Source organism: Watersipora subatra, chromosome 2 (genome assembly GCF_963576615.1).
Source record: "Watersipora subatra chromosome 2, tzWatSuba1.1, whole genome shotgun sequence".
Taxonomy (NCBI): domain Eukaryota; kingdom Metazoa; phylum Bryozoa; class Gymnolaemata; order Cheilostomatida; family Watersiporidae; genus Watersipora; species Watersipora subatra.
The window spans coordinates 36,101,569-36,128,514 of NC_088709.1; the positions used below are offsets into that span (position 1 = coordinate 36,101,569).

Below are 26,946 nucleotides of genomic sequence, written 5' to 3' on the forward strand. Positions count from 1 at the left end.
TTATCAAGGGAACAAGAATTGTCATGGCGTAAGGTCTACTGAAATGATAAGATTGTGTTTGTGCAAAAATAGTCTTCAAAAGATTCAGTTGGGTGTTTAGGCTTCAGTCAGCATTTATTAGGATAAAGAAAATACCTTTGATTCAGAAAAAGCACAGCCACAACAATCGTAATATCGTGACTGTGATCCATGAATAAAAAGGATGAACTTCAGAAAAAGAAAAACATTCACAAACAATATATTGAGATGTGAACTATCGATGAGAAAAAAAACTACCGGTAAGATCGATAACACGATAGGGCAGTTTCACTTCGATTTATATGATCGAGAAAACAACTACCGAATATCGCTATCGTTATCTTGTCCATCCCTAGCCTAAATGCGCTAAAGATGGTAACTGTTTTTACAACGGAACGTTCGCTGCTAAAAAAATGTTATAATTAAAAAAAAAGATTTGTAGCCATAGTGTCCGAACAATAAAAAATCAACAATAGCGCCATCTAGGCAGTGGCATCGTATGTACTATGTCGAGTTGCGCTGGTACTTTTACTGTGTGTCGTTTTACGTATCTTGAATTAATTAACGAATGAACGAATTATTCGGCCGAAATTCACAGAATTATCTGAGCTGTGCATACACAACAAAATCGTCGATGAAACGCTTTTAATTGGCTTAATTGGCAAATTATTAGCGAGCACGATTCTAGCAGCTTTTACAATTTGTATAGTCCAAGATACATATACAAATTGTAAAAGCTGCTAGAATCGTGCTCGCTAATCACTGGCCAATTAAAACAATTAAAAGCGGTTCATCGACGATTATGGTGTGCATGCACAGCTCAGATAATTCTGTGAATTTCAGCCGAATAACCCGTTCATTTCGTGATTTCGGTCAGAATGAACGAAAAATTCGTTACGTGTGGCCATACCTTAATGCTAGTATTACTAATAAAATGACATTCAACTATTCGAGGCTAATTCTAGAGTGATTCTACAATTGTTCCACAGTTCTAGAGAAAGAGAGAACTGTTGTAATAGCAATGTATTATTTGATTTCCAACATTAAACATTTGATTACATATCAGTAATCACCATGTTATTTTGTACTATATATCTTGTATCGTATTTTTGTCTTGTAATTTTAAGTTGGTTGATATTTTATCATTGGTTGTTCGTTGAATTATCTTATATTATAACTTTATGTTGGATGTTATGTTATCATTCGTTTTTCGTTAAATGAAGTTTAACTTACCAAAATCTTGAGCAGCTAGTTGAAAAATTGAATGCCACCCTTTTATTGAACGTCAGCTTTCATTAAGCGCCATTATAAAATAAGGGTCGAAAAATAGAACGCCATAACGTTTAAATAAAGGTTTTACAGTAAAATACCCTCCCAGTTTTTACATCAAGGACACCAGACAATGATATAATATTTACAGAGAAAATTAATAAATGTTTTGTAAAAATTAAATTTTAAGAAAGTGACGTTGGATAATTTCTCACGGCACACCTGGCAATCTCCCACAGCACACTGGTGTGCCGCGGCACAGTGGTTGAAAATCACTGCATTAGGCGATATATGTCGTTATATGAGAGCAAATACGTTCCCGCTTTCCATCACGACACAAAGTTACGGCGTAACGTCATGAAAAGAAGTAGCTCTTACTAGTAAGCTTACTCAAATTAGCCATAGGCAATGTGCCAGGCTTATAGCAAGTGGCAGGCAACTCTTAATACCTCTCATTGTTTATAAGCTGATTTTTAACACCCGGGCAACGCCGGGTAACACAGCTAGTTTTCTATATACTATTTAGATATAAAGTAAATTACCTTACTTAGTATTTTTGGATAGCCTATTTTTATGCACCATTTCTAACTACCATAGACATTTTGTACATCTACTTAAAGAATAGAGAAAGCATAATATTATTATGCTTTATTAGTTATCTTGAGGTGTTGACTGATGTTCTAAAAAAAGAATCAGGGAGATTGACCCCCTAGAAGCTGAGATATAGACAGCCAAACACAGGTCTACCTAATAAAGAATCAGAGGAAAACCCTTCGAAAATCCCGAAAACTGTGACGTATAAAATCGACTTAATGGTCATGTGCCGGAGTTGCGCACCCTTACCGCCGTTACTTATAATGATTGTTTTGGCTACGAGATGTGAAACGCTTCTCGCGATAGTAAATAATTTACATACTAGCTCTGGTTTCTCAGGAAAATCATCCAAACATTGTGTGGTAAAGGCATTTGCCCACAACCCCTCGCCGTGATTTTTTAAAGCAGAAGAGCAGATTTTGACTATTGTGCTTCAAATTTTAACTCGATCTCCACGGATATGCTCCAAAGATCATCTGTTCAACGAACGGCGCGTGTATAGTCTATATGCGATATCCGCGATTGCAGTTTGTTTAGAATAAGAAATAGGAATGGGACTTTTTGTTCCTTCATCATTTTTCTACTGTGTATCTACTGCAGCATTCAGTTGATTTTCATGATTATTGTCACTATTAACAGACTGGAAGTTCACTACAGCCATAATCTTAAAAAGACTAACTTGACCGTGCTGCTCTTGCTATAAGAAAAGAAAACGATAACTTTTGCTTTGATTTTTCTATTGATCTATTATCTTATCTATGATTATTTTTTATGATTTATATAATATTCATAATGCATATTATACAAAATAATAATATAACTGCGTATAGAATAAATGATGTAACTAATATAATTTGTAGAAAATTCCAAATGATAACCGAGATTGATGATTGATTTAATTGATTCGATTTATTAGCTATAGTTAAAAAATCTGAACAACGCTAAAGATGAGTCTGAATAGGGAAGCTAAGTAGGAGAACAACAAAACTGAGCTGAACTAACAAGATAGCGAAATGTTGCGAAATAATAGATGCGTGTAATTATTTTATGCTAAAACTAATCTACACGTCAGAGGGACTGGTTCGGAATTCTAGGAGCGATGATTGTTAGGCCCAATTTGATTGTTCTATACTTCCAGGGATTAAACCAATTAAAACGCCGTGATTGTTATAGGAGAGCGCATTAGTTGGCTTAATTGACCAATGGCACACAAGTCGATTTCATACGTCATATATTGATGATTACCAAAACACTTTTGTTTTTTGGTAGACCTGTGTTTGGCTGGCTATATCTCAGCTTCTGGTTGGTCAATCTCTTTGATTCTTTTTTTAGAACATCAGTCAACACCTCAAGATGAATAATAAAGCATAATAATATTATGCTTTCTCTATTCTTTAAAAAATTTATTATGTCGTAGATTGAAAAATACTTGAAGTCACAAAATAAAAATTTTCTCGAAATTTGTAAGATGAGGGAAAATTAGTACGTAGAGGTATTTGAGTGAAAACCAAGGTTTAACCATATGGGCTCTTTCATTCCCTTTTTTATGTCAAAACTCATCCTGGGGCAGACATCATTTAAATGCTAATAATAATGTTAGTGATAGTAGCTTTATGTTAGTGATGGTAGCTTTATGTTAGTGATAGTTGCTTTATGTTAGTGATAGTTGCTTTATGTTAGTGATAGTAGCTTTATGTTAGTGATAGTTGCTTTATGTTAGTGATAGTTGCTTTATGTTAGTGATAGTTGCTTTATGTTAGTGATAGTTGCTTTATGTTAGTGATAGTTGCTTTATGTTAGTGATAGTAGCTTTATGTTAGTGATAGTTGCTTTATGTTAGTGATAGTTGCTTTATGTTAGTGATAGTAGCTTTATGTTAGTGATAGTTGCTTTATGTTAGTGATAGTAGCTTTATGTTAGTGATAGTAGCTTTATGTTAGTGATAGTTGCTTTGTGTTAGTGATAGTTGCTTTATGTTAGTGATAGTTGCTTTATGTTAGTGATAGTTGCTTTATGTTAGTGATAGTTGCTTTATGTTAGTGATAGTTGCTTTATGTTAGTGATAGTAGCTTTATGTTAGTGATAGTAGCTTTATGTTAGTGATAGTTGCTTTGTGTTAGTGATAGTTGCTTTATGTTAGTGATAGTTGCTTTATGTTAGTGATAGTTGCTTTATGTTAGTGATAGTTGCTTTATGTTAGTGATAGTAGCTTTATGTTAGTGATAGTTGCTTTATGTTAGTGATAGTAGCAGAAAAAAAATTCATGTAAAGTTTTCACTGGCAGCTGGCCAATTCCTCAATCTCACTTTTGTAAAAGCACTAGCTAGACAAAAGCACTAGCTAGACAAAAGCACTAGCTAGACAAAAGCACTAGCTAGACAAAAGCACTAGCTAGATAAACACACTAGCTAGACAAAAGCACTAGCTAGATAAACACACTAGCTAGACAAAAGCACTAGCTAGACAAAAGCACTAGTTAGACAAAAGCACTAGCTAGATAAACACACTAGCTAGACAAAAGCACTAGCTAGACAAAAGCACTAGCTAGATAAACACACTAGCTAGACAAAAGCACTAGCTAGACAAAAGCATTAGCTAGATAAACACACTAGCTAGACAAAAGCACTAGCTAGACAAAAGCACTAGCTAGATAAACACACTAGCTAGACAAAAGCACTAGCTAGACAAAAGCATTAGCTAGACAAAAGCATTAGCTAGACAACTATTTTTCATACGACCACCATGTACATGGACGGATTATCACTGACAAAATTAACAGAAAACATGAAGCAAAATGTTTAATGAGGGTCGAGGAATCCTAAGAGGTAACCAAGAGCCATGCGTGTACTATATACAGTGAAGTATATATAGTATAGTATATATAGTGAAGTATATACAGTGTAGTATATATAATATAGTATATATCATATAGTTTATATATAGTATATATACTATACTATATATACTACACTGTATATACTACACTGTATATACTACACTGTATATACTATACTATATATACTATACTATATATACTATACTATATATACTTCACTATGTATACTATACTATATATACTACACTATATATACTATATACTTACTTAAAATGGAGGTCTTTGAATGTAAAATGAGTTTCAACAATTCCTGTGGTTTTAATTCTTGTCCTGAGCACATCCTGCTCAGTTGGTGTGTAGCCGGAGAGAGATATCCTGTCCAGGGCATTCAGGTAGCTGCAATACCATTTTGAGTATAGATAATGCGATTGCGTCAACAAACTCTCTACCAACGCAATATGATAGATGCAGCCTATATATGCCTCTACATGGACTCATAGTTTCTTTTACGTACTTGACAAAACTAAACCTAAATAATTACGCCCAATTCATTTTGGCAACAGTACGTCATAACGCAGCCACGATAGCGAAACCAGCTCCAACTGGTGGGTAAAAACCAAATGGGAATATATTTACGATCAACGCCTGCCTTCCTTTGCAAAAGCTTACAAGGAGGGGTTTTACTAGGGTAAACCTGGCACAGACATGAAACAAACAAATCTATACAAAGCATTCATAGCAAGTCAGTTATCTGGAGCAAGGGTTGGTAACAAGTGACAATAGTTCTATAACTCTACAATAATGAATGCCTACCATGGCATACCACCCTTTATGAGTCTATAATAACTCTACAATAATGAATGCCTACCATGGCATACCACCCTTTATGAGTCTATAATAACTCTACAATAATGAATGCCTACCATGGCATACCACCCTTTATGAGTCTATGAAATGACAATATGTAAATAATGCTTGTAGTTTTTTCATCAGCGTCTGCTACAAAAACCTCATTCAGTCAGATTTTGAATTACAAACCCAACGGTTACATTCCTCACATATCAGCAGCTCCCGTTCTACACAGCTCGAGGGAGACATTTCATGTTACATCTTCTACGAATATATCGCCATATTGATAAATGTGGTGGCCGTAGCACACAGACATTATTGGCTACATTTAAAACTTACACTTTATTTTAGTGATCTTTGGCAGCAGTAGCTGTCACGAATGCATATCTATATTTAGCCACTTATTACATCATTTTCTATGTGTATTGAATGTCTTACGATATGATGTAAGACATCATATGATGTAATTGCCATCATGAGTTTGACCATGCTATCTAACACAGTTTGTTGTTGGTGCAGGCCAACCATACAAAAGGCTGGCATGTTCTCTGAGATGTCAGAGTAGTCTTTGACTGTGATTGTGACTGTTATATGCAAATATACATTGAAGCACTCTACTCCCATGTGTTATTATTTCTGAGCCTGAAAAAGGGGAACTAGCCAGTGTGTAGTGAAAGACCGAGCAGCGACTTTCACATAAACTCTATCGCTAAATATCGATATAGACAAAGAGTAGCCAGCATGTTTGACAATTTTTGCCAGTCTTTTCACAACATCCAACTAGTGAATCGTAAAAAAGGTAAAATACATTTTCCAATCAGATCATTGGCATGCTTTTTGACTTCTATGATGATAAATTAGAAATTCATTGGATTTATAAATATATTAGGAAACTACAACGTACTTGCAGCAGTTTGAAGCAGTAAATTGTTTACTATTCAATGAAGCAAAACTATGTTTTAAAAGTATGTATGAGCTGAATTTACTCTTGAACTATAGTAACAGTGACGACACGAAGTCTCTTTATTAGAAACTCTCTCTATTAGAACTCTCTCTATTAAAACTCTCTCTATTAGAACTCTCCCTATTAGAACTCTCTCTATTAGAACTCTCTCTATTAGAACTCTCTCTATTAGAACTCTCTCTATTAGAACTCTCTCTATTAGAACTCTCTCTATTAGAACTCTCTCTATTAGAACTCTCTCTATTAGAACTCTCTCTATTAGAACTCTCTCTATTAGAACTCTCTCTATTAGAACTCTCTCTATTAGAACTCTCTCTATTAGAACTCTCTCTATTAGAACTCTCTCTATTAGAACTCTCTCTATTAGAACTCTCTCTATTAGAACTCTCTCTATTAGAACTCTCTCTATTAGAACTCTCTCTATTAGAACTCTCTCTATTAGAACTCTCTCTATTAGAACTCTCTCTATTAGAACTCTCTCTATTAGAACTCTCTCTATTAGAACTCTCTCTATTAGAAACTCTCTCTATTAGAACTCTCCCTATTAGAACTCTCTCTATTAGAACTCTCCCTATTAGAACTCTCTCTATCAGAACTCTCCTTATTAGAACTCTCCCTATTAGAACTCTCCCTATTAGAACTCTCCCTATTAGAACTCTCCCTATTAGAACTCTCCCTATTAAAACTCTCTCTATTAGAACTCTCCCTATTAGAACTCTCTCTATTAGAACTCTCCCTATTAGAACTCTCCCTATTAGAACTCTCTCTATCAGAACTCTCCTTATTAGAAGTCTCCCTATTAGAACTCTCCCTATTAGAACTCTCCCTATTAGAACTCTCCCTATTAGAACTCTCCCTATCTGAACTCTCCCTATTAGAACTCTCACTATCAGAACTCTCTCTACTAAAACTCTCCCTATTAGAACTTTCTCTATTAGAACTCTCTCTATTAGAACTCTCCCTATTAGAACTCTCACTATCAGAACTCTCTCTACTAAAACTCTCCCTATTAGAACTTTCTCTATTAGAACTCTCTCTATTAGAACTCTCCCTATTAGAACTCTCACTATCAGAACTCTCCCTATTAGAACTCTCCCTATTAGAACTCTCACTATCTGAACTCTCCCTATTAGAACTCTCCCTATTAGAACTCTCCCTATTAGAACTCTCCCTATTAGAACTCTCCCTATCAGAACTCTCCCTATTAGAACTCTCCCTATCAGAACTCTCTCTACTAAAACTCTCCCTATTAGAACTCTCACTATCTGAACTCTCCCTATTAGAACTCTCCCTATTAGAACTCTCCCTATCAGAACTCTCCCTATTAGAACTCTCACTATCTGAACTCTCCCTACTAAAACTCTCCCTATCAGAACTCTCTCTACTAAAACTCTCCCTATTAGAACTCTCTCTATCAGAACTCTCCTTATTAGAACTCTCCCTATTAGAACTCTCCCTATTAGAACTCTCCCTATTAGAACTCTCCCTATTAGAACTCTCCCTATTAGAACTCTCCCTATCTGAACTCTCCCTATTAGAACTCTCACTATCAGAACTCTCTCTACTAAAACTCTCCCTATTAGAACTTTCTCTATTAGAACTCTCTCTATTAGAACTCTCCCTATTAGAACTCTCACTATCAGAACTCTCCCTATTAGAACTCTCCCTATTAGAACTCTCACTATCTGAACTCTCCCTATTAGAACTCTCCCTATTAGAACTCTCCCTATTAGAACTCTCCCTATTAGAACTCTCCCTATTAGAACTCTCCCTATCAGAACTCTCCCTATTAGAACTCTCCCTATTAGAACTCTCCCTATCAGAACTCTCCCTATTAGAACTCTCCCTATCAGAACTCTCTCTACTAAAACTCTCCCTATTAGAACTCTCACTATCTGAACTCTCCCTATTAGAACTCTCCCTATTAGAACTCTCCCTATCAGAACTCTCCCTATTAGAACTCTCCCTATTAGAACTCTCACTATCTGAACTCTCCCTACTAAAACTCTCCCTATCAGAACTCTCTCTACTAAAACTCTCCCTATTAGAACTCTCTCTATTAGAACTCTCTCTATTAGAACTCTCCTTATTAGAACTCTCTCTATTAGAACTCTCTCTATTAGAACTCTCCCTATTAGAACTCTCCCTATTAGAACTCTCTCTATTAGAACTCTCTCTATTAGAACTGTCCTTATTAGAACTCTCTCTACTAAAACTCTCCCTATTAGAACTCTCTCTATTAGAACTCTCTCTATTAGAACTCTCCTTATTAGAACTCTCTCTATTAGAACTCTCTCTATTAGAACTCTCCCTATTAGAACTCTCCCTATTAGAACTCTCTCTATTAGAACTCTCTCCATTAGAACTCTCCCTATTAGAACTCTCACTATCAGAACTCTCCCTATTAGAACTCTCCCTATTAGAACTCTCACTATCTGAACTCTCCCTATTAGAACTCTCCCTATTAGAACTCTCCCTATTAGAACTCTCCCTATTAGAACTCTCCCTATCAGAACTCTCCCTATTAGAACTCTCCCTATCAGAACTCTCTCTACTAAAACTCTCCCTATTAGAACTCTCACTATCTGAACTCTCCCTATTAGAACTCTCCCTATTAGAACTCTCCCTATCAGAACTCTCCCTATTAGAACTCTCACTATCTGAACTCTCCCTACTAAAACTCTCCCTATCAGAACTCTCTCTACTAAAACTCTCCCTATTAGAACTCTCTCTATTAGAACTCTCTCTATTAGAACTCTCCTTATTAGAACTCTCTCTATTAGAACTCTCTCTATTAGAACTCTCCCTATTAGAACTCTCCCTATTAGAACTCTCTCTATTAGAACTCTCTCTATTAGAACTGTCCTTATTAGAACTCTCTCTACTAAAACTCTCCCTATTAGAACTCTCTCTATTAGAACTCTCTCTATTAGAACTCTCTCTATTAGAACTCTCCTTATTAGAACTCTCTCTATTAGAACTCTCTCTATTAGAACTCTCCCTATTAGAACTCTCTCTATTAGAACTCTCTCCATTAGAACTGTCCTTATTAGAACTCTCTCTACTAAAACCCTCCCTATTAGAACTCTCTCTATTAGAACTCTCCCTATTAGAACTCTCTCTATTAGAACTCTCCCTATTAGAACTCTCTCTATTAGAACTCTCCTTATTAGAACTCTCTCTACTAAAACTCTCCCTATTAGAACTCTCTCTATTAGAACTCTTCCTATTAGAACTTTCTCTATTAGAACTCTCCCTATTAGAACTCTCCCTATCAGAACTCTCCCTATTAGAACTCTCACTATCAGAACTCTCTCTACTAAAACTCTCCCTATAAGAACTCTCACTATCTGAACTCTCCCTATTAGAACTCTCCCTATTAGAACTCTCCCTATTAGAACTCTCTTTATTAGAACTCTATCTACTAAAACTCTCCCTATTAGAACTCTCTCTATTAGAACTCTCCCTATTAGAACTCTCTCTATTAGAACTCTCTCTATTAGAACTCTCTCTATTAGAACTCTCCCTATTAGAACTCTCCCTATTAGAACTCTCCCTATTATAACTCTCCCATTAGAACTCTCACTATCAGAACTCTCCCTATTAGAACTCTCACTATCTGAACTCTCCCTATTAGAACTCTCACTATCAGAACTCTCCCTATTAGAACTCTCCTTATTAGAACTCTCTCTATTAGAACTCTCCCTATTAGAACTCTCTCTATTAGAACTCTCCCTATTAGAACTCTCCCTATTAGAACTCTCCCTATTAGAACTCTCCATATTAAAACCCTCCCTATCAGAACTCTCCCTATTATAACTCTCCCATTAGAACTCTCTCAATCAGAACTCTCCCATACAACTCTCCCCATTAGAATTCTCTCTATTAGAAGTCTCCCTATCAGAGATGTGTGTCAGTCAATATATACTATGAAGCAGAACAATAGCATAGAAATTTACCATAATAAATCAACATTAAATGGCTAATAGGTTTAAAGATGTGATTGCGTCAAAAAGGTCAATCAAATAAAAATTAAAACCGATAAATGACTAAAACATCAGCTACATTTGGTATCATTTTTGTTTTTGTAGACTAAAGGTAAGGCCACACGTATCGTGCAATTTCAACTAATCTGGGAAATTCCAATCGTACGAAATTTCTGACCTGCCACACAGAGTTTCCCCACCACGGATTCGTACGAAACTAACTTTCAACTAGCCAATCATAACGCGGTGATAAATTGAAGCCGATTCCGTTTCAATCATTTGCTTCAGTACAAACATGCGCAAAAGAAAACGACCTTTAACATTCAACTAACCTTTTCAACAGACCAATCAAACAACTATTCGTAGGAATTTCTGACGTTTCGTTCAATTCAGGATTCGTTCATCGTGCGCAACCAACGATGGACGAATTCGTCCAAATGTCTATTCGTACGAATCGTTTTGTCCAAATTTCGCCAATTTCGTGAGAATTTTGTCTCGTGTGGCCCTATCTTAACCCCGTCCAAAGATATAAGCGGTTGAATGAGATCATTTTTTGAAACGCAGATTCGAGCGGGTGCTTTATTCGTGACGTGTATAGTGATACATATGAAAAGAGCCCACCAGTGATAACTATAAGATCTCTTCTTTAGCCAATCATCAGCACAGAATTTTTATATAGGTCATAATAAATGTTATCGCTTGTAAAACTTGTGATACTCGTAAAATGGCTTGTCTGTGAACTCGAAGATGCTCGTCGTTAGGGATTTACTCAATTACTAGATCGCGCATCGGCATTTACTGAATTAATTGACATCGTTAATTTACTGAATTACTCCATGGACACGTTTTATTGCCAAACAACAGAATTGTAATAATACTTCTAGTTCCAGCGAAGGTGACTCAGAATTTTCTGAGCATCAGGTGGTTAAAGATTGGGGCAGATAGCTTATGGTTAGAGCTGACAGGCGTCAGCAGCGTTATGCTGCAAAGGAAAATAGATGAATGCAGTTAAATTCACTTTTAACTTTGAGTCTCTTATATATATGCTAAATTTAAATTAAAGGTGATAATTTTAGTACTCATGAATACATTTACTAATTAATAGTATAACTTTTTGCTATCAGCAATCATTGTTTCACAATTTTTTTATCGTTTCGGCTAGCTATAATATTTGCTTCAAATCTTCTTTGGCAGTTGTTAGCTAGTATATTAGATTTATGACTAGAATTTACGTTCACTTCTCACTTGTAGAAAGTGAGGAGAATGGATTGATCAATGCTCATCTTTAACTCCCAAAAACAAAGCTTCGTATTGTTGGCTTGGTATACTGTACTTATGGTTTTGTTAAACATTTGTTTTTTTATAATTTTACACCATAAATCAGACATGTCCAAAGTCCGGCTCACTGGCCAAATCAGCCCGGGGTCAATTTTCATCAGGCTCCCAGCTTCTGTCCTAAAATCAATAACGTCTGGCCCGCCTGTAGAATTAACCCTTTGAACCCTAACAGCCGATTTTCCAGCATTGGGTAGGGTGTGTCAAAATCTCTAAGGGCGGAATTCTGGCATTAACATGGCTTTGTTTACAAAAGCCAATTCTAAGTAACAGCATAAACCAATCAGATTAATTCTTGCACAGGATGTTTGACCAGAAATGTCTCATTCATTTGTAACAGTTTTCAAATATCTTAACTTCCTTCGATTTAATAACAAATTTTATTAGAACGGTATCGCAAAAAAATTGCTATGACTCGTTTGTTAGTAGGTCATATGATTGTAATGCAAATCAAGAATTTCATGATACTAACTATAACTTTCCAATATATTTTGAATCATGAAATGATGATGAACATGTGCTCAATAGATAGGATGCTACTGTAAATGTTTTAACGAGTTTTTTAAAATCATACAAACTTTTATAGTTTTGGCCCGAATAATGGCGACGTACTGTTTTATTCTGTTTGATGGCATTTGCTGTGGGTTACTGGACCTTCTTACTAATGTTTTACCAAATATCATTGTATTATAAGCATGTTTAGTTATATTTAATAAACTGGGAGGGGGGTTAGCAGGGTTACTGACACGCACTGATAAAAAACAACCAAAGTTCAAAGGGTTAATAAATTGGGCAGAAGCGCTGTTACCTGCGTGTTGAACATTTAAAAATCCAATCAACATTTATAGTTAGTGTCATATTATAAATGAGCCCTGCGTTGTTGAAATGCCTATTGGCTATTACCTGCTCATTTTTCTGTAATTGTGTTTAAAAATTCTATAAATATTAAACTGCCATGATGAGATATTGTTTTGTTTCAAATGTAATATGTACACAAGAATACAATTACTTCTGTTCAACTGTTACAAAAAATTTACTGTTGAAAAAGTGAAGTTGAGCTATTATTTAATTTCAATTATAATGTCAATGCAATTTTGATATGCATGTTTAAAACGAACCGAAACCACACGCTTAAGATAGCTGAAATTAAAATAAAAAAGCAAATATGAAACACAGGTTGGTTCGGTAAAATTTATTTAAATTAATTGCTGTTATATGTAAAAAATGTCCGCCAAAGTTTTTAACACCAAATCTGGCCCCTTTGCAAAAAGCTTGGACACCCCTGCACTAAATCTACCCAACTCCCAAATTGAAAGCTTTTAGTAGATACAGGTTACAACGACGTATCTATGAATGACATGTATTTATCACACTTGTTTTATTGATTACAGGATGTTTATGTGTCGCCACTAGTGAAGCAGTTGTGGTAGTGTGAAAACTGCCATACACGGAAAAGAGAGATACGAATGTGTGCTGCACAAACCATGATAGGTTTTGTTTGGGTTTACTGCAGTAGAGTAATTTGTCCTATTATATGAGCTGAAACTATGTGAGTGGCCACGACTTGGATGGATGTTTTTAATAAAAACATTTTGCTAAGATGAAAATTTTTTTGCTTGTAAAATTACATAACAAAATATTAATGTTGAAGATAACGCAAAACATTATTTGCAGAACATATTGAATACATCATAGTCCCATGGCCACCTGTGCTGAAATTTTGTTTGATAGATGGGTGTATGAAGTGTAATCAGAGCTGTATTGACAGGTACTTTTGCATAGCTCGACTCAATTTCAAAGGACCAAATATTGAAAGCTCAAAAATTTTTATGCTATATGCTACTAAGTGAAAACAGGTGAAACCACAAACCGCCAACCAGGTGCAAGAATGGCTTTATTAACCCTTTGCTTGAAAATAGTGGGTCAAACCTGCCTTTGGAAATCTGGAACTAGATTAATTTAGCATTCGACTAGTCTATGGCTATAGAGTGACCAGAACTTGTAGCAGCTGTTTTACTTTCCCTGACCGACAACAACAGTAATCCCAAGAGTCCGCTCCGTAACCAAGACAGCACTTTTTCCCCTATAGGCATCTTTTCACTTTAGACTACACCTTAGCGAGGAAACATCCAATTCACAAGAGGCAAACCAATAATTTTTTATTCATGTACATGTACAATTTGAAAAAACAACATATTACATACAGCAAGTAGAATGATGTCTAAATCATACGTACTCCAACTGCCTCAAAACCAATGAAAGTTCAGCAAACTAGTAAGAGATCTCGCAGTAGATTCTGTACAGACTTGCAATATAATCAGCATTACAGACTATTAGTACAGCAGAACCTCGGTTCTCAAACATAATCCGTTCTAGAAGGGTGATCGAAAACCGAGTTGTTCGAGAATCCAAAACAATTATTACCATTAGGATTAATGTATGTAAACTTTAATCCGTTCCAAATCGAGAAAACAACTTCGGTAAAGTAGTTTTTAATATTTCCACCACAAACTGTACTGTGTACTACATACTATAAATAAAAACGGGTAGATATAAATCGTGTTGGATTTTAATAAAAGATTTTCTATCTTTGACGATAAAAAAGAAAACAACAAGTAAACATTTCGTATGCTTTGCTCTTAAAACATCGAAAACATTAAAGATTAAGATACAATACAAAAAATTGCAGAAAGTGATAATGAAACAACAAAAAAGTGCAACAGATCAGTTACATCACAAATCGTGTGAAAAAGAAAATATAAACAGCAATGGCACATTTACTTCATATATTTGCAAGATTCCTCCTCCAAAACAATTTAGGGTAACTCGACTAGAGGAGATGTCTCCCCAGCAAATCTCTTTGGTAGAGGAACATTGTCCCAGATGGTTCTCTCCTTTTTGTGAAGAATTTATGAAGCGTAACTTGCTTCTCCCTCTGTTAACGCATGCTTCCATGCTGTTTCCGAAGCTGTTCCGAACGTTTAATTCCAATGCGCAAGCTCCGGTTTGGTCGAAAACCGAATTCATCTTCGAAATCCGAGGCGAACAAATCTCAAATTCTTTGGTCGAAAACCTAATTGGTCGAGAACCAAAGCGTTCGAGAACCGAGGTTCCACTGTATTACTAAAGCCATGACTCTTCACACACAAAATATTTAGCTAACTGGTAACGGAGAAATAAGCTTCGCCTTCAAACAATGATGCAACTCAACCATCTGCAACTCAACTATCTGCTGCTCATCCATCTGCAACTCAACTATCTGCTGCTCATCCATCTGCTGAAACATCTGATTGATAGAATCTTAGGTCCTATGTCAGCCACAGGATACCAAAGGCGATCTTGCACAGCAAAACATTGTGATGTGTGGCTAATTGACTTTGTGTTCATACCAACACATCATAAGGATGCTAGCTAACACCACAGTCATTTTGAAAATGGTTCTTAAACAAAAGACAGAGGTCGGTACTGACGGTTCCTATAATAACTGCAAGAACCTGGCAGCAGTCTGATTAGTCAAGTGTTCTCATGTGTAAAATGCAATTTGGGAAGGTTTCGTCAGCGATTCTTCGCAAAAGTTGAAATCCTCAGCTCTTGAGGTGATTATGAACGGATACCGGCAGCACTTGGAGGACAAGTTTCAATTTCAATGTGAGAACAAAGCTAGCTTGTCACCAGTGCGAACGACTTATGTGGGAACAAGAATGGTTGTCATAAGACCATAGGACATCGTACCTATAGCTTATTGCTTTTTAAAAACCTTGATTAAAAAATCCTCAGTGAACTCTTAATCACGAAGCTTATTAACGCTGTGTAAAAGTAACTGCTAATGCTTTTATATTTGTACTAAAAGAGGAGGCAGCTATGAACGATATGGAATGTGTTAACTTTATGAGTGCATCTGAAATAAAAACGACTATCTGAAAAAAAGAATAAAATGGGACCAGAATTCAGTTCAATGAAAATTGATTCATTTGTCTGTTTGCAGTTGTGTCCATTTAGTTTCGACAAGTGAGTCAAATATATGTCAGCGTGTCAAATATCTGTCATTGAATATGGACACCAGACATTCATTGAGAATGTCTGAGCCAGGACTAAATGACTAAGAGCTTTTAGATAAGCATTTGTTGAGTATTTACTACTCACTATGCAGCCGAGTCATTCAGTTGATATTCCCTAGACCTTGCGAAGCAGTGCTGCACACCGTTATCCTTCCAAAGCCTTTTCATTACCGCCGAGAGTTCACCAGACATTTCTCCCTCATCAGCATTTCCAGCCAGGGCAAATAGCTGCCGAGCATCATCCTGCAATGTATCGCTCACAGTAACTTAAGAGAAATGAACCTAAATGTTTCAAATGAGAAAATTTTTTAGAAAGTCAGTCTCACAAAATTATATACATGCAACCCGGTTTCATTCAATTGGTTGGTGTTGTATGTACGCAACCCTGTTTCTTTCATCTGGTTGGTGTTGTATGTACACAACCCTGTTTCTTTTATCTGGTTGGTATTGTATGTATACAACCCAGTTTCTTTCATCTGGTTGGTTCTTTGCCCATACTCTTGTCAAGGTAATAAGCACCTTTGACACAACTTTCTTATAAATGCCAATTAGAAGTTGGGAGTGAAAGCTTTTTCAATTTAGCTCTAGTCAACGTTGAACCCAATCAGCTTATCATGAGTGCCTGATTGTGCTCATTACTAAATAAGCAAAATGAGTAAGATGTCCAATAATTTTAATTGGCTTATGCGCAACCACGTGACCACGTAACCACGTGACCACGTAACCACGTGACCACGCAAATCAGCTATGTTAAATCCTTTGGTTTATTATACAAATTCCTGGAGTAAAATCTTATTTACATACTAACCAAACTTTACAGCAGTTAGTTACAAAGACAACTGCGTAAAGTGGTTACTAAAATAAGGGTTCATATGCAAAAGTGTGTACAACAGAACAAATATTCAAGTGTATTGCAGTTAGATATTGTAAGTGCATTGCTGTTAGATATTGTAGGTGTATTGCTGTTAGATATTGTAAGTGTATTGCTGTTAGATATTGTAAGTGTACTGCTGTTAAATATTGTAAGTGTATTGCTGTTAGATATTGTAGGTTTATTGCTGTTAGATATTGTAGGTGTATTGCTGTTAGATATTGTAGGTTTATTGCTGTTAGATATTGTAAGTGTATCGCTGTTAGATATTGTAGGTTTATTGCTGTTAGATATTGTAGGTGTATTGCTGTTAGATATTGTAGGTTTATTGCTGTTAGATATTGTAAGTGTATTGTTGTTAGATATTGTAGGTTTATTGCTGTTAGATATTGTAAGTGTATTGCTGTTAGATATTGTAGGTTTATTGCTGTTAGATATTGTAAGTGTATTGTTGTTAGATGTATGATGATATTAGATGTTAGATGCTGTTAGATATTGTCTACTACAGCTTGTGTTATTGTACACTCTGATCGTCAAACCGGCCAACAAATCTTGAAAGTATCAGGCGTATGGCTCGGAAGAATGGGTGCAAACAGGTAACAGGCATATGGCTAGGAAGAATGGGTGCAAACAAGTATCAGGCATATGGCCAGGAAGAATGGGTGCAAACAAATATTATACATATGGCTCGGAAGAATGGGTGCAAACAAGTATTAGGCATACTATACCTTAACATAGAGTAGTCATAATACACCTTACCATAGAGTATCATACTATACCTTACCATAGAGTAGACATAATACACCTTACCATAGAGTAGCCATACTACATCTTACCATAGAGTAGTCATACTATACCTTACCATAGAGTAGACATACTACATCTTACCATAGAGTAGTCATACTATACCTTACCATAGAGTAGACATACTACACCTTACCATAGAATAGACATACTATACCTTACCATAGAGTAGACATACTACAAAATACCATAGAATAGTCATACTACACCTTACCATAGAGTAGACATACTATACCTTACCATAGAGTAGCCATACTAAACCTTACCATAGAGCAGTCATACTATACCTTACCATAGAGAAGATATACTATACCTTAACATAGAGTAGACATACTACACATTACCATAGAGTAGTCATACTATACCTTACCATAGAATAGTCATACTATACCTTACCATAGAGTAGTCATACTATACCTTACCTTAGAGTACACATACTATACCTTACCATAGAGTAGTCATACTATACCTTAACATAGAGTAGTCATACTATACCTTATCATACAGTAGCAATAAGTATAGAGCAATATGTATAAATTCAAATACACCGTGCCACTGGTAATTATTTGCTGAAAAACGCATGATTATCTGTACATAAACAAAGATGGAGCCATGTGTATACATAGTTCTATCTATACTCATACATCTAAATCATAAACATCCAAGTCATAAAGACTAGTTTTACCAATACGCATAAATCAAAATCATAGACACGAACCTTAGTTATATCTATACACATACATCTAAGTCATGAACTCTAGTTACATCTATACACATACATACATCGAAGTCATAGACATCTAAGCCATGCACCGTAGTTATATTTATACGCAAACATCTAAGTCATAGACATGAGACATCTAAGACATGAACCCTAATGCAGATAAAATTCTGAATCATCGTTGCCCACTTGAGCAAGTCTCTGGAGATATGTCTCCAGAGACTTGCCTCCAGATCATAACTATCATCATCTGGGTATGCCTTTGTTACAATGGGGACTTTTTACACTGTAGTGCCATATTCCTACTCTACAGCCGTCCCTGTCGAGCAAACAAACAGTTCCAAATATATGCCCTGAAGCTCCTACATAAATCTTTCTATTAAGTATATGAGAGCTAATAGAACTGTTTCTATCAAGTATATGAGAGCTAATAGAACTGTTTCTATCAAGTAGATGAGGGCTAATAGAACTGTTTCTATCAAGTAGATGAGAGCTAATAGAACTGTTTCTATCAAGTAGATGAGAGCTAATAGAACTGTTTCTATCAAGTATATGAGGGCTAATAGAACTGTTTCTATCAAGTATATGAGAGCTAATAGAACTGTTTCTATCAAGTATATGAGAGCTAATAGAACTGTTTCTATCAAGTATATGAGAGCTAATAGAACTGTTTCTATCAAGTAGATGAGAGCTAATAGAACTGTTTCTATCAAGTAGATGAGAGCTAATAGAACTGTTTCTATCAAGTAGATGAGGGCTAATAGAACTGTTTCTATCAAGTAGATGAGGGCTAATAGAACTGTTTCTATCAAGTAGATGAGAGCTAATAGAACTGTTTCTATCAAGTATATGAGAGCTAATAGAACTGTTTCTATCAAGTAGATGAGGGCTAATAGAACTGTTTCTATCAAGTATATGAGAGCTAATAGAACTGTTTCTATCAAGTAGATGAGAGCTAATAGAACTGTTTCTATCAAGTAGATGAGAGCTAATAGAACTGTTTCTATCAAGTAGATGAGAGCTAATAGAACTGTTTCTATCAAGTAGATGAGGGCTAATAGAACTGTTTCTATCAAGTAGATGAGGGCTAATAGAACTGTTTCTATCAAGTAGATGAGAGCTAATAGAACTGTTTCTATCAAGTAGATGAGGGCTAATAGAACTGTTTCTATCAAGTAGATGAGAGCTAATAGAACTGTTTCTATCAAGTAGATGAGAGCTAATAGAACTGTTTCTATCAAGTAGATGAGAGCTAATAGAACTGTTTCTATCAAGTAGATGAGGGCTAATAGAACTGTTTCTATCAAGTATATGAGGGCTAATAGAACTGTTTCTATCAAGTATATGAGAGCTAATAGAACTGTTTCTATCAAGTATATGAGAGCTAATAGAACTGTTTCTATCAAGTATATGAGAGCTAATAGAACTGTTTCTATCAAGTAGATGAGGACTAATAGAACTGTTTCTATCAAGTAGATGAGAGCTAATAGAACTGTTTCTATCAAGTAGATGAGAGCTAATAGAACTGCTTCTATCAAGTAGATGAGAGCTAATAGAACTGTTTCTATCAAGTATATGAGAGCTAGTAGAACTGTTTCTATCAAGTATATGAAGGCTAATAGAACTGTTTCTATCAAGTATATGAGGACTAATAGAACTGTTTCTATCAAGTAGATGAGGGCTAATAGAACTGTTTCTATCAAGTATATGAGGGCTAATAGAACTGTTTCTATCAAGTATATGAGAGCTAATAGAACTGTTTCTATCAAGTATATGAGAGCTAATAGAACTGTTTCTATCAAGTAGATGAGGACTAATAGAACTGTTTCTATCAAGTAGATGAGAGCTAATAGAACTGTTTCTATCAAGTAGATGAGAGCTAATAGAACTGCTTCTATCAAGTAGATGAGAGCTAATAGAACTGTTTCTATCAAGTATATGAGAGCTAGTAGAACTGTTTCTATCAAGTATATGAAGGCTAATAGAACTGTTTCTATCAAGTATATGAGGGCTAATAGAACTGTTTCTATCAAGTATATGAGGACTAATAGAACTGTTTCTATCAAGTAGATGAGAGCTAATAGAACTGTTTCTATCAAGTATATGAGAGCTAATAGAACTGTTTCTATCAAGTAGATGAGAGCTAATAGAACTGTTTCTATCAAGTAGATGAGAGCTAATAGAACTGTTTCTATCAAGTATATGAGGGCTAATAGAACTGTTTCTATCAAGTATATGAGGGCTAATAGAACTGTTTCTATCAAGTATATGAGGGCTAATAGAACTGTTTCTATCAAGTATATGAGGGCTAATAGAACTGTTTCTATCAAGTATATGAGAGCTAATAGAACTGTTTCTATCAAGTAGATGAGAGCTAATAGAACTGTTTCTATCAAGTATATGAGGGCTAATAGAACTGTTTCTATCAAGTAGATGAGAGCTAATAGAACTGTTTCTATCAAGTATATGAGGGCTAATAGAACTGTTTCTATCAAGTAGATGAGGGCTAATAGAACTGTTTCTATCAAGTAGATGAGAGCTAATAGAACTGTTTCTATCAAGTATATGAGAGCTAATAGAACTGTTTCTATCAAGTAGATGAGAGCTAATAGAACTGTTTCTATCAAGTATATGAGGGCTAATAGAACTGTTTCTATCAAGTAGATGAGGGCTAATAGAACTGTTTCTATCAAGTAGATGAGAGCTAATAGAACTGTTTCTATCAAGTATATGAGAGCTAATAGAACTGTTTCTATCAAGTAGATGAGAGCTAATAGAACTGTTTCTATCAAGTATATGAGGGCTAATAGAACTGTTTCTATCAAGTATATGAGGGCTAATAGAACTGTTTCTATCAAGTAGATGAGAGCTAATAGAACTGTTTCTATCAAGTATATGAGGGCTAATAGAACTGTTTCTATCAAGTATATGAGAGCTAATAGAACTGTTTCTATCAAGTATATGAGAGCTAATAGAACTGTTTCTATCAAGTAGATGAGAGCTAATAGAACTGTTTCTATCAAGTAGATGAGGACTAATAGAACTGTTTCTATCAAGTAGATGAGAGCTAATAGAACTGTTTCTATCAAGTATATGAGAGCTAATAGAACTGTTTCTATCAAGTATATGAGAGCTAATAGAACTGTTTCTATCAAGTATATGAGAGCTAATAGAACTGTTTCTATCAAGTATATGAGAGCTAATAGAACTGTTTCTATCAAGTATATGAGGGCTAATAGAACTGTTTCTATCAAGTATATGAGGGCTAATAGAACTGTTTCTATCAAGTATATGAGAGCTAATAGAACTGTTTCTATCAAGTATATGAGGGCTAATAGAACTGTTTCTATCAAGTAGATGAGAGCTAATAGAACTGTTTCTATCAAGTATATGAGGGCTAATAGAACTGTTTCTATCAAGTATATGAGAGCTAATAGAACTGTTTCTATCAAGTATATGAGAGCTAATAGAACTGTTTCTATCAAGTAGATGAGGACTAATAGAACTGTTTCTATCAAGTAGATGAGAGCTAATAGAACTGTTTCTATCAAGTATATGAGAGCTAATAGAACTGTTTCTATCAAGTAGATGAGAGCTAATAGAACTGTTTCTATCAAGTATATGAGAGCTAATAGAACTGTTTCTATCAAGTAGATGAGAGCTAATAGAACTGTTTCTATCAAGTAGATGAGAGCTAATAGAACTGTTTCTATCAAGTAGATGAGAGCTAATAGAACTGTTTCTATCAAGTAGATGAGAGCTAATAGAACTGTTTCTATCAAGTAGATGAGAGCTAATAGAACTGTTTCTATCAAGTAGATGAGAGCTAATAGAACTGTTTCTATCAAGTAGATGAGGGCTAATAGAACTGTTTCTATCAAGTATATGAGGGCTAATAGAACTGTTTCTATCAAGTATATGAGAGCTAATAGAACTGTTTCTATCAAGTAGATGAGGGCTAATAGAACTGTTTCTATCAAGTAGATGAGAGCTAATAGAACTGTTTCTATCAAGTAGATGAGGACTAATAGAACTGTTTCTATCAAGTAGATGAGAGCTAATAGAACTGTTTCTATCAAGTAGATGAGGGCTAATAGAACTGTTTCTATCAAGTAGATGAGAGCTAATAGAACTGTTTCTATCAAGTATATGAGAGCTAATAGAACTGTTTCTATCAAGTAGATGAGGACTAATAGAACTGTTTCTATCAAGTAGATGAGAGCTAATAGAACTGTTTCTATCAAGTAGATGAGAGCTAATAGAACTGTTTCTATCAAGTAGATGAGAGCTAATAGAACTGTTTCTATCAAGTATATGAGAGCTAATAGAACTGTTTCTATCAAGTATATGAGAGCTAATAGAACTGTTTCTATCAAGTAGATGAGAGCTAATAGAACTGTTTCTATCAAGTAGATGAGAGCTAATAGAACTGTTTCTATCAAGTATATGAGAGCTAATAGAACTGTTTCTATCAAGTATATGAGAGCTAATAGAACTGTTTCTATCAAGTAGATGAGAGCTAATAGAACTGTTTCTATCAAGTAGATGAGAGCTAATAGAACTGTTTCTATCAAGTAGATGAGAGCTAATAGAACTGTTTCTATCAAGTATATGAGAGCTAATAGAACTGTTTCTATCAAGTATATGAGAGCTAATAGAACTGTTTCTATCAAGTAGATGAGAGCTAATAGAACTGTTTCTATCAAGTAGATGAGAGCTAATAGAACTGTTTCTATCAAGTATATGAGAGCTAATAGAACTGTTTCTATCAAGTATATGAGAGCTAATAGAACTGTTTCTATCAAGTAGATGAGAGCTAATAGAACTGTTTCTATCAAGTAGATGAGGACTAATAGAACTGTTTCTATCAAGTAGATGAGAGCTAATAGAACTGTTTCTATCAAGTAGATGAGGACTAATAGAACTGTTTCTATCAAGTATATGAGAGCTAATAGAACTGTTTCTATCAAGTAGATGAGGACTAATAGAACTGTTTCTATCAAGTAGATGAGAGCTAATAGAACTGTTTCTATCAAGTATATGAGGGCTAATAGAACTGTTTCTATCAAGTAGATGAGAGCTAATAGAACTGTTTCTATCAAGTAGATGAGAGCTAATAGAACTGTTTCTATCAAGTAGATGAGGACTAATAGAACTGTTTCTATCAAGTAGATGAGAGCTAATAGAACTGTTTCTATCAAGTAGATGAGGACTAATAGAACTGTTTCTATCAAGTATATGAGAGCTAATAGAACTGTTTCTATCAAGTAGATGAGGACTAATAGAACTGTTTCTATCAAGTATATGAGGGCTAATAGAACTGTTTCTATCAAGTATATGAGAGCTAATAGAACTGTTTCTATCAAGTAGATGAGGGCTAATAGAACTGTTTCTATCAAGTATATGAGGACTAATAGAACTGTTTCTATCAAGTAGATGAGAGCTAATAGAACTGTTTCTATCAAGTAGATGAGGGCTAATAGAACTGTTTCTATCAAGTAGATGAGAGCTAATAGAACTGTTTCTATCAAGTAGATGAGAGCTAATAGAACTGTTTCTATCAAGTATATGAGAGCTAATAGAACTGTTTCTATCAAGTATATGAGAGCTAATAGAACTGTTTCTATCAAGTAGATGAGAGCTAATAGAACTGTTTCTATCAAGTAGATGAGGACTAATAGAACTGTTTCTATCAAGTAGATGAGGGCTAATAGAACTGTTTCTATCAAGTATATGAGAGCTAATAGAACTGTTTCTATCAAGTAGATGAGAGCTAATAGAACTGTTTCTATCAAGTAGATGAGAGCTAATAGAACTGTTTCTATCAAGTAGATGAGAGCTAATAGAACTGTTTCTATCAAGTAGATGAGAGCTAATAGAACTGTTTCTATCAAGTAGATGAGAGCTAATAGAACTGTTTCTATCAAGTAGATGAGGACTAATAGAACTGTTTCTATCAAGTAGATGAGAGCTAATAGAACTGTTTCTATCAAGTAGATGAGGGCTAATAGAACTGTTTCTATCAAGTAGATGAGGGCTAATAGAACTGTTTCTATCAAGTAGATGAGAGCTAATAGAACTGTTTCTATCAAGTATATGAGAGCTAGTAGAACTGTTTCTATCAAGTATATGAGAGCTAATAGAACTGTTTCTATCAAGTAGATGAGGGCTAATAGAACTGTTTCTATCAAGTAGATGAGGGCTAATAGAACTGTTTCTATCAAGTAGATGAGAGCTAATAGAACTGTTTCTATCAAGTATATGAGAGCTAGTAGAACTGTTTCTATCAAGTATATGAGAGCTAATAGAACTGTTTCTATCAAGTAGATGAGGGCTAATAGAACTGTTTCTATCAAGTAGATGAGAGCTAATAGAACTGTTTCTATCAAGTATATGAGAGCTAATAGAACTGTTTCTATCAAGTATATGAGAGCTAATAGAACTGTTTCTATCAAGTAGATGAGGGCTAATAGAACTGTTTCTATCAAGTAGATGAGAGCTAATAGAACTGTTTCTATCAAGTATATGAGAGCTAATAGAACTGTTTCTATCAAGTATATGAGAGCTAATAGAACTGTTTCTATCAAGTATATGAGGGCTAATAGAACTGTTTCTATCAAGTAGATGAGAGCTAATAGAACTGTTTCTATCAAGTAGATGAGAGCTAATAGAACTGTTTCTATCAAGTAGATGAGAGCTAATAGAACTGTTTCTATCAAGTAGATGAGGGCTAATAGAACTGTTTCTATCAAGTAGATGAGAGCTAATAGAACTGTTTCTATCAAGTAGATGAGAGCTAATAGAACTGTTTCTATCAAGTAGATGAGAGCTAATAGAACTGTTTCTATCAAGTATATGAGGGCTAATAGAACTGTTTCTATCAAGTAGATGAGAGCTAATAGAACTGTTTCTATCAAGTATATGAGGGCTAATAGAACTGTTTCTATCAAGTATATGAGAGCTAATAGAACTGTTTCTATCAAGTAGATGAGAGCTAATAGAACTGTTTCTATCAAGTAGATGAGGGCTAATAGAACTGTTTCTATCAAGTAGATGAGGGCTAATAGAACTGTTTCTATCAAGTAGATGAGAGCTAATAGAACTGTTTCTATCAAGTAGATGAGAGCTAATAGAACTGTTTCTATCAAGTAGATGAGAGCTAATAGAACTGTTTCTATCAAGTATATGAGAGCTAATAGAACTGTTTCTATCAAGTAGATGAGAGCTAATAGAACTGTTTCTATCAAGTAGATGAGGGCTAATAGAACTGTTTCTATCAAGTAGATGAGGGCTAATAGAACTGTTTCTATCAAGTAGATGAGAGCTAATAGAACTGTTTCTATCAAGTAGATGAGAGCTAATAGAACTGTTTCTATCAAGTAGATGAGGGCTAATAGAACTGTTTCTATCAAGTAGATGAGAGCTAATAGAACTGTTTCTATCAAGTAGATGAGAGCTAATAGAACTGTTTCTATCAAGTATATGAGGGCTAATAGAACTGTTTCTATCAAGTAGATGAGGGCTAATAGAACTGTTTCTATCAAGTAGATGAGAGCTAATAGAACTGTTTCTATCAAGTAGATGAGGGCTAATAGAACTGTTTCTATCAAGTATATGAGAGCTAATAGAACTGTTTCTATCAAGTAGATGAGAGCTAATAGAACTGTTTCTATCAAGTAGATGAGGGCTAATAGAACTGTTTCTATCAAGTAGATGAGGGCTAATAGAACTGTTTCTATCAAGTAGATGAGGGCTAATAGAACTGTTTCTATCAAGTAGATGAGAGCTAATAGAACTGTTTCTATCAAGTAGATGAGAGCTAATAGAACTGTTTCTATCAAGTAGATGAGAGCTAATAGAACTGTTTCTATCAAGTAGATGAGGGCTAATAGAACTGTTTCTATCAAGTAGATGAGGGCTAATAGAACTGTTTCTATCAAGTAGATGAGAGCTAATAGAACTGTTTCTATCAAGTAGATGAGAGCTAATAGAACTGTTTCTATCAAGTATATGAGGGCTAATAGAACTGTTTCTATCAAGTAGATGAGAGCTAATAGAACTGTTTCTATCAAGTAGATGAGAGCTAATAGAACTGTTTCTATCAAGTAGATGAGGACTAATAGAACTGTTTCTATCAAGTAGATGAGAGCTAATAGAACTGTTTCTATCAAGTAGATGAGAGCTAATAGAACTGTTTCTATCAAGTAGATGAGAGCTAATAGAACTGTTTCTATCAAGTATATGAGAGCTAATAGAACTGTTTCTATCAAGTAGATGAGAGCTAATAGAACTGTTTCTATCAAGTAGATGAGAGCTAATAGAACTGTTTCTATCAAGTAGATGAGGCTAATAGAACTGTTTCTATCAAGTAGATGAGAGCTAATAGAACTGTTTCTATCAAGTAGATGAGGGCTAATAGAACTGTTTCTATCAAGTAGATGAGGACTAATAGAACTGTTTCTATCAAGTATATGAGGACTAATAGAACTGTTTCTATCAAGTATATGAGAGCTAATAGAACTGTTTCTATCAAGTATATGAGGGCTAATAGAACTGTTTCTATCAAGTAGATGAGAGCTAATAGAACTGTTTCTATCAAGTAGATGAGAGCTAATAGAACTGTTTCTATAAAGTATATGAG

At 34.9% G+C, this 26,946-nt stretch overlaps 2 protein-coding genes across 2 annotated transcripts in view; both read right to left on the minus strand.

The window, feature by feature from the left end:
- LOC137387280 (guanine nucleotide-binding protein G(i) subunit alpha) overlaps window positions 1–26,946 on the minus strand; it is a 62,732-nt gene that overhangs the window by 20,220 nt on the left and 15,566 nt on the right. Inside the window, exons 5-6 of the mRNA XM_068073633.1 lie at window positions 15,995–16,152; window positions 4,985–5,113 (exon numbers count right to left, since the gene is read on the minus strand). Coding sequence (XP_067929734.1) covers window positions 4,985–5,113; window positions 15,995–16,152 — 287 coding nt within the window. The remainder of the gene's footprint in view (window positions 1–4,984; window positions 5,114–15,994; window positions 16,153–26,946) is intronic.
- Window positions 5,960–15,137, minus strand: LOC137387041 (dentin sialophosphoprotein-like). Its single transcript, XM_068073321.1, has 3 exons — window positions 15,015–15,137; window positions 8,078–9,290; window positions 5,960–6,150 (listed from the first exon to the last, which is right to left on the minus strand). Exons 1-3 carry the CDS (start codon window positions 15,135–15,137, stop codon window positions 5,960–5,962), a joined length of 1,527 nt encoding a protein of 508 aa, XP_067929422.1.